The sequence below is a fragment of the Crassostrea angulata genome, chromosome 5 (genome assembly GCF_025612915.1).
Source record: "Crassostrea angulata isolate pt1a10 chromosome 5, ASM2561291v2, whole genome shotgun sequence".
NCBI classification, from domain to species: Eukaryota; Metazoa; Mollusca; class Bivalvia; order Ostreida; family Ostreidae; genus Magallana; species Magallana angulata.
The window spans coordinates 60,991,422-61,001,245 of record NC_069115.1 but is presented as its reverse complement, the minus strand read 5'-3'; the positions used below and the strand labels follow the sequence as shown (position 1 = coordinate 61,001,245).

General features: G+C 35.3%; 1 protein-coding gene across 1 annotated transcript; it reads left to right on the top strand.

The window, feature by feature from the left end:
* Nucleotides 1-3,494: 3,494 nt before the first annotated feature.
* On the top strand, nucleotides 3,495-9,610 carry LOC128184342 (sorbitol dehydrogenase-like). The gene is made up of 8 exons (XM_052853783.1): nucleotides 3,495-3,715; nucleotides 4,283-4,316; nucleotides 4,472-4,636; nucleotides 5,203-5,362; nucleotides 5,702-5,886; nucleotides 8,388-8,566; nucleotides 8,867-8,988; nucleotides 9,217-9,610. The coding sequence occupies exons 1-8, from the start codon at nucleotides 3,659-3,661 to the stop codon at nucleotides 9,365-9,367; spliced, it is 1,053 nt and encodes a 350-aa protein (XP_052709743.1). The 5' UTR covers nucleotides 3,495-3,658; the 3' UTR covers nucleotides 9,368-9,610.
* Nucleotides 9,611-9,824: the final 214 nt, after the last annotated feature.

Sequence of the window (9,824 nt, the reverse complement as noted above, 5' to 3'; positions counted from 1 at the left end):
CAATGCGAGGGTGAAGACTGTTAGACGAACCAGGCAAGCGGAACATTACGAAATTTAGTCAGTAAGATGCCAATTTTAAAAAGTTAACGTTTGTCCTTTTCTCACTTTACATACATGCGTAGTTCATTAAAAATTAACATTTTCCAAAACCTTGTTAAAAACTCAATTGTGGAATAATATTGTAAAGATTTAGATAGATAAATCCAGAACGTCCTAATGCATATTTGTCACATTATTCTGCATTGTACCAGCCCCCCCCCCCCCCCCCCCGAAACAATCCAAAGTAAGATCTCTGTCTAACACACTATGAAGGGTAAATAGTACGAGGGTCAATCAAAAAGTACGTACACAGTTGGACTGTCTATCATATGTTTTTCATAAAAGTCATAACTAACAGATCAAGTTATGCAACAACACATATTTTATTGATTTACGAAGTTGCATTCCATTTGATGAAAAGGTATTTTTGTTACCCGATTTTAAACTCAACATGTTTTGTCACCATGGCGCACGGTAGCCTTCAAAATATAACGTCAATATGACGCACGCACCTTAGTCTTTTATGCTCTTTAGCATACAATTTAAATCGGCAATATTTCATTTGACATCTAATATATGAACTTCTTTTATTTTGAATTGTTTGAAACAATTGCTAAATCATGTCTACAAAATTTAGTAGTTACTAGACTTGGACCCATGCGGGCACGGGTTGGTGTAATGACTCAAATGTTTTGAATCCAATATCTTTAAATGGGTGTGTTTTTGATACAACTGCACCAAGTGCTCGCCCTCCCCCCCCCCCCCCCCTTCGACAAAGTCTCTGCTGCTTCCTGGAATTTTAAGTTTTCATGAAAAATAATACCAAGGTATCTATATTGTCGATTAATAATGGCTGGTGTCCAAGTCTAAAGTTAAAGCTGGTGCGAGGCATTTGACGTCTTCGGAAATGTATAACATTACATCTGAACATTAAGCGCCCGCTCATTTAAAGCTATACACGCTATAACTTGCGTCAATTTTGAATAAAGGGGAAAATGTATGTGTTTGATTACTAATAAAAGTTAGCTTCATGCTGTTAATTATAATGCTCAATTCGATCACGTAACAAATATATCAAATATTAAACAATAAAAAGTATTTATTTTCCTGCCAGGAAAGTAATGCCTCCTCGTGAATATCAATCTATCACGTGATATCGACAGCTAAATTTAGTCTATCATACCACAACTGGTGAAGGGTCAACATCTTCATAATTGTGATAGTTTCACAAAGGAAGGGATATTTTCAGTAAAGCATAAATTTGACCGATATACGAGTACAAACAAAAGAAAAAAATACAAGCCTGTGAGTAGATATGAATACTTCCTTTAAAAAAATGACGTAGACCTGTGTTTTTCCCCTATGTGCTATTTATAGATCCAATAAGTGTTTATGCAGAAGTAAGGGTATCGTGAATGACAAACGTATTTTACTCATTATACATGTATGTATTTCAAATTAACAACTGTTAAGCATATTAAAAATCAAGTTGGATATTTAATTAGGCAAACAATAACGACCACCTAGTTCTCCGCGGACATGCGCAATGAGGTCGGTTTCGCTCTTCCTTCATCAATATTCATGAAAAGGTCTATTTTCCTGGCAGGAAAATAAACAATTAAAAATCTATATCTTTGTAACTAGATGGAATTCACCATTGTAATTTACAGATTAAGGATAACTTTTATTAGTAGACAACCACATGCGTTTTCACTGTGATTCAAAATTGACGTAAATTATAGCGTGTATAGCTTTAATTTTCCTATGATTTATTCAAATTTGATTATTGTACTCACAAGGTGTTTTTTTTACAACTGACAATATCTTAGTTCTGCAGTTTTTAATACACACACTTATCAACAGTAAATAGAAATTATTCTGGGCATTTGTAGATTTCATTTCAAACAACCTTTTGATACATAATGGAGAGATGTGCTCTGGTATAAACTCCTTAAATGTGGAATACATGCAAAATGTTTTGTATGCATAAAGAATATGTACAAAGATAAAAAAAATCAAAAATATGCATTAATGGGTTTTCATCAAATCTTTTAAATTGTAATGTTGGTGTACGACAAGGAGAAACTTTAACCCCATTCTTTTTTCCCTGTATATTTATGACATAGAAGATTATTTGTTAGACAAAAATGTCTACAATTACTGAGGGCATTGTAAAAGAACTTTTCCATTTTAAAGAATGTTTATCCTGTTTTATGCAAACGACAATGTTAGTTTAGCTAAGTCTGAATTATTTACAGTTTGCTTTAAACGAATTTTATAAATATTGTGACAAGTGGACACTCAAAGTAAATATATTGGTAAAACAAAAATTGTTGTATTTTCTAAGGACCGTCAACCTAAGTGTTATTGTTTTATCTGTTGAAATAGATAAAGGAATTAAATCATCTTGGTGTAATTTTCTCAAGAACATGTCATTTTGATAAGTTAAAAAAAAATTCCGCTGTCTGCTGTGTGCGCAAGCACAGAAATCCAAGTACGGATTACGGATTATAAGGAAAATAAGAACATTTAATTTTACTATTAATTGTCAATTAGATTTAATTGATAAAGTTGTTGTACTCGTTTTATTGTATGCATGTGAAGTCTGGGGTTATGAAAATATTGACTTTATATATTGAACATGTCCATTTAGAATATTTGTTATGAAGAAACTGGACGATATCCTTTGCATATAACAATTTTTACTAGAATGGTTTCATTTTGAGCCAATTTGGTTACTATTCTTTTTAAAGAATTTGCATGCTAATGAGGCAAATCAGCCCAAAACTAGCGCACGTTTTTGTGTGTATTAAATACTCACCTTTTTTCAACAGGTGGTACTGTAACTCCCAGGTCGTCCATTCCAATTTTTGTTCAGACCGGGAGCTTGTCACTTTTTTTACTTTGATTTTAAAATATGAAAACAGAACCTCTGATGCTCTTTTATGGTTCTTTTGGGGAAAAAATTATAATTATGTAATTGGTATGATCCATAATTCCCTATAAATAAAAATGTACAACCTAAGTTATGACATTTAAAACTAAAAAGTTTACTTATATTAAACATTGAATGCTTAATTTTGATATCGTCGATCCTAAAACACACCAGGCCGTGCAGACAAATTGAATACCCCACGTAAGTGTTTTAATTAGTAACTCATAAAATGTTTCACTAAGAGTTCTTTATAATTAGGATACTATTTTGGTGGTTTTTTAATCAAAATTTAAACAACAAAATATACTTTTGTTACATAGTGTGTCGACGACTAGTCTTATTTTACCTTTTCATAAGTTAGTGTTCGCCTTAATTCGGGGTTTGTTTGGTGGGTTTGGCAACCAAGTATTAAATCTACACATTATTCCAAGAACTGATAGAAAAGAGATCCGCCAACTGAATTGATTAAGGATCTGTTTGGAACACAGATCCACCAATTGAACTGATTAAGCCTGAATTTTATCTGTAGTTATTTGGGTCAGGAGATTCTCCGCGGTTTACATAAACTGGATAAAGCATCGCAGTACGCAATTAGTTTATAAATTCATAATATTTATAATCAATCATTAAATCTAACGTTGCGCACGGGTTTACAGACATTTCTTTTACTTTCACTGGTATACCATGGCGGAACAGAACAACTTGTCTGCAGTGTTGTACAAGAAAGGCGATCTAAGGCTGGTAAGTAAACAAGGCCTCCATTTCCTCTCCAACAGACAGAGGGTGTACTCTCTACAGTCGCTGTCGTACAGATATAAAGCAAGGCAATGCTATCTTATTCAATCATTAATTTGGCCGTATCAATATATATATATATATATATATATATATATATATATATATATATATATATATATATATATATATATATATATATATATATATATATATATATATATATATATATATAACCACCATGGGTTGACGTTTTACATGATGCCAGATAAACGTTAAACAAAATCCAGAAATCCAAGACATACATGTATACATGCATCTAAGCGTAGGATAGATGACAAAACTTTATTAAGATACTTCAGATTGATAAAGTATAATTATGTCCTTGGACTTATGTTATTCTAACCATGCTAATACACGTATAAGGTTTTTTTTATAACTGTTTAAAGAATAATAGAATTATGATCAAGATACTCTGAGGTTTGGAATGGTTGAATAATTATGTTATTCTAATAATTAAAATTAAGATGCATTTTGAATTTAAAATCATCAACATTGTATGCTTCATTTAAGGTGGATTCTCCAATCAAGGAACCAGGACCGGGAGGTAACTCTGTCACATAGTCACAAAAATTAAAAGTAAACAAGTCAGTCAGCTTATCCGGTGTATAAAGATAAAAAACAAAAGTTCTCGCAAAGTTCTGTTTTATACATACAATAAGATATTTGTCAATCTAAGAATGTGTGAACTTTGACCCGCAGAGGTTCAGATTGCCGTCCAGCAAGTGGGAATCTGTGGCTCTGACGTCAAATACTGGAAAGAGGGCGCCATCGGTCACTTCGTGGTCACCAAGCCGCTACTGCTGGGTCACGAGATCAGCGGGGTCATCAGTCGAGTGGGGGAGGGGGTCACACACCTCAAAATAGGTACGACATAGAAAGATTATCATTACGGCGGGGGAGGGGGTCACACACCTCAACTTGAAATAGGTAAGACATAGAAAGATTATCATTAAAGCGGGGGAGGGGGTCATACACCTCAAAATAGGTAAGACATAGAAAGATTGGGGATAAGTGTTTCACACTTTAAGTACTAGTAACGTAGATCATAGAAAGATTATCATTCAAGTGAGGAAAGGTGTTTTACACCTCAGAACAGGCAGGGCTTCGCAAGAACATATAGTTGAAAATGTGGGAAGGTTTCAAGGATTAAAATAGATGCGCTTTTTTTTTAAAACGAGGACTAATGAGGCTAGAGCAAGTACCGTATAGGTATTTTCTACCTCAGAATTCACACCAATATATCTTGGGAGAGACCGGAGTGTTTTGAGCGTATGTTTATATTTTGCTTGAAAAAAAAACACCTTTTGGTGTATGACAACACTGCATTGAATTGGTAGATTGATTGTAGCATCAATCAACGATCGCATTCTTTTTCGTGATGGCATGTACACAACCTTATTTTATCGTTTCTTCCCTCCCAACCCTGACAGGTGACCGTGTGGCCGTGGACCCACACATCACGTGCAGGGTGTGTGAGTTCTGTAAGGCGGGCCGCTACAACATGTGTCCCAAGGTCTACTTCCTGGCCACGCCCCCTGACGACGGCGCCCTGGCCAGATACTTCGTGCACGCCGCTGATTTTACTTTCAAGTAAGTTAGCAACTCATTCCAAATTGGAACTTGTAAACGAGACGTCAGATAGCGCATTGTAACCTGTTCTCATGCTGAATGCAGCATGCAGTGAAAGTCATGCGGACAGTTACACTTTCACAGTGCAAATATACATTCAACACTCAAAACAAGAGGATTCACCTGCTACAATGTTTTAATCATTGATGTAGGCTGCAAAAACACATCTCCGAAATGTGTCAAATGCAATTGGGCTCACATATCTCAGACTACAAAGTGCGTGATACATATATAAATAATTCCATAGAACACACATAAAATTGGATAGATTGTGAACATTGAGACCATTCCGTTTTGCAGACTACCAGATAATGTGAGTTTCGAAGAGGGCGCATGCGTAGAGCCTCTTTCCGTTGGGTTACACGGATGCCGGCGGGCCGGGATCACACTGGGTCATAAGGTCCTTGTGACGGGCGCCGGTCCTATAGGTCTGTGCGCCATGCTGAGCGCCAAAGCGCTTGGGGCGTCCGCTGTTTGTATGACAGGTCAGGGAATTTTTTATCTATGAATGCACCGATTTTTTTGATAATGCAAGATATCCAAACTGTTATAAAGCTATTTATTGATTTTAAACATGTTAATAATTATTTCCATAGTAACAATTTATTTTATAAATACCAAGCCGGTTTTTTACCCGGTCATTCAACAGTGTACCAGTTAATTGAGACATATCATAGCATTGTTAAGAATATTGATGAGGGTAAATCATGTTGCATTGTTTTTTGTGATCTATCAAAAGCCTTTGACAGAGTTTGGCATGAAGGGCTTCTTTTTAAATTACAAACTTACGGTATTTGTGGCAATCTTTTTCAATGGTTTAGCAGCTATTTGTGTAACAGATCTCAAAAAGTGATGTATAAAGATTTATTATCATCCAGCTTAAAGCTGAACACCGCTCGTAAATAGGCACTGTCCGCCATATTTCTCTTTAATCACTGCTGTCCCTACAACCCTTATATAAGGGACAGACCTCTAAACAGTTCAAAGTACTTCGCTGTAGAGGTCTCACCTGTGTGGACGTACATTTTGCCTCGCCGTGTTACCCGGTCGCGATGAAATTATCAAATTTTACACACTTTTTGAAGCCAGGAGAATACTAACATCAAATAAATTGGTCAATGCATTATTTACGAACAGAAAATGAACATAAGATAAGAAAAAAATGCATAAAATCTAAAGACCACGAAAGGAATACTACATGTCGGCCACGAGGTTCAGGTGTGCAGTCGGGTGTAACGAAATTGAAGGGTTTATATACCATGCAGGTATCTGTGTGACGGTGCCTATTTACGAGCGGTGTTCAGCTTTAAGTATTAATGCTGGAGTGCCACAAGGATCTGTACTTGGGCCCCTTTTGTTTTTAATTTATGTCAATGATGTTGCACAAAATATGTTGTCCTTTTGTAGATTATACGCAGATGATAATTCAATCCAGTATGCGGATAAAAACTTAAGAAATGTCGAAAATGTGTTAAATCATGACCTTAGAATATTAGAAAAATGGTCCAATGATTGGTTACTTAAATTTAATCCTAATAAAACCAAAGTTGTATTTTTTAGCAAATCAAAACGTAATGTAACCCCAGAACTGTTTTTTCAAGATTGTCAGTTAGATATTGTTTCTTGTCATAAACATCTAGGCCTAACGCTCTCTGATGATTTGAAGTGGTCTGTGTACATCAATGATATAGTGAACATCGCTTGTAAAAAATTAGGACTACTTAAGAAACTTAAATTTATTTTAGGCAGAGACAAACTATCAAAATTATATATAACTTTTGTAAGGCCAATATTAGAATATGCTTCTGTTGTATGGGATGGTTGTTCTTCCGCAGAAATTGGAAAGTTAGAGAAAGTACAACTACACGCTGCAAGAATTGTCACGGGACTTCCAATTTTGGCCTCAAGGGAATCATTGTATTTCGAAACGGGTTGGGACTCTCTATCTAAAAGGAGAGAAATAGCTAAAATGACGATTATGTACAAAATTCATTACAATCTTGTGCCTCAATATCTTAGTGATATTGCTAACATTTTTAGGAAAGATAACTCTCGCTACAATACTCGTTATGAAGACAATTATATACCTCCTATAGTTAAGTATGATACATATAAAAAATCATTTATTCCAGATGCTATAGGCAAATGGAACTCTCTAAATTCGGATATTAAAAAATCAACATCCATCCGCCAGTTTCAAAGAAGCATCTCTAATAATGGCAGTGATTCAAAAGTTCCAAAATATTTTCTTCATGGCAAAAGAGTAGCTAACATCATTCATACAAAATTAAGACACAATTGTTTACTAAATTATGATTTACACAGAAGAAATATTGTTGATTCTCCAAATTGCATATGTGGAAAGAAAGAAGATGTATATCATTTTTTAATTTGTTTGCAAACTATTTTCTAATGCAAGGAATACCTTATTTAATGAACTATTCCAAATACAAAATTTAGGTATTATAGATTCGCATACTTTACTATGGGGTAATGACAACCTAGATTAAAACTAATGTTAGAATTTTCACAGCTGTGCAGAACTTTATAATCAATTCTCGTAGATTTACATAAGTATACTATTTTGTTCTTTACCATTTTTTTTTTCAATATATGTGTATATACCTGTACCATGTTTTATGACAATTGCAAATTACTTGTAATTGGGTGAGAACCTAGTAAGTTGCAAGAACTTGTGTTCGAACCCTTTGTATATTATATATACAATAAAATATGTTCAAACCAAAGCTATTTACAATCCCCAAAACTCTTCTCAACGATTTTAGACGTAATACATCATATTTTATTTGCTGTTCATATTAGCCAAATATTTTGATAGCTGCGTATCACTTGTTTTCAATTGATGTAAAGATGCATTAGTTTGATTCCCCCTTCCGTTTGTTAATGGAAAACAAAACAACAGCCATACTCAACCCCAAATCATGGAGACACGTACATATGACTGTGTGTTCTTTGTCATTTTAAGACATCGACGCCTCACGTTTGGAGTTCGCTAAGAAATGCGGCGCCACCCACACTCTGCTGGTAGGGCGAGATGACAGTGAAGAGGGCGTGGCAACCCGGGTGTCGGATATACTGGGGGCGATGCCAGATAGAACCGTGGAGTGTAGCGGCGCTCAGTTCGCCGTCAACCTGGCGGTCCACGTAAGTGACCCGTACAAAATGAGAAGAGTAAAAATTCCGCCAGATTTTTTAAACGTCATCGATGCATGACTATGAATACTCTATGAACACTTGCTTTGGAAGATAGGGACTATATGCCAAATAGCACTATATAGATTTAGAACATCCATAAAGTGCCGTCCTCCAGTACGAAGTTTTCAGTTTATTAATTATTTCGAACCCAACTGGAATCTTATCCTTTGGGACCAATGGATAGCGAGCAAAAAAAGGGTTCCAAAAGTAAAGTTATTCGAAACATTTAGATTATAATTGTTTTCACAGGCTACCAAGCCGGGAGGACAAGTCGTTATAATTGGACACGGGCCAACTTCAGTATCATTTCCGGTTGTTCAGACGGTTGCCAAGGAGATTGAGATCAAAGGATCCTTCCGCTATGTGAACACGTATGACACAGCTTTGTTAATCATTGACATAATAGATAGAGCTAAATTTACTAATTTGAGGTCAATTTCTCAATCGTGGAGTTATTGCCGCTTTTGCCAATATAAACAATCTCCCATTGTGAGTTTGCTATGAATATAATCTATAAAGTACCGTAGATAGAATAACTATGATGATGATAATGATGGTGATTTCGATGATGATGATGATGATGATGATGATGATTGTAGGTGGCCCACGGTGATTGAGATGCTGTCGTGCGGTAAGATTGACGTGAAGCCTCTGGTTACGCATCGCTACAGATTGGAGCAAACTCTGGAGGCTTTCGAAATGGCCAAGAGTGGACAAGGGGTCAAGGTCATGATAAACTGCGGTCAATAAGTGTATTTTATAAACAGTATATAAAAGACTTATATATCAGTTGTATGTCAAAAGTCATGATAAACTGTGAACAATAGGTGGATGAGCAGTTCATACAAAACTTGCATAACAAATGTGCCTATATACATATATATCATATGTTATATATATTTTTGTATTCGTAGATTATGTACATTGATTGCGTCCTTAAACTTTTCTTGTTACTCCACGATTTTGCATCTTGAATATAAAACTAAATCCAAATGATTATTTCTGTCTTCTTAGGGATTAACAACCCAAAGGCACCGTCGTTTACCCGGTAATACATTTCAGTGGCGTCGAAAGCAAATTGAAAGTAGGGGGCACCTTATCAGAAATCTTGACAAGCAAAAAAAAAAATACAGGGTCGAGTGTCTGTTCATCAATACTACGAGAGAGATGTGTAGTATGCCATAAGTATTATACAGTTACTGAATAG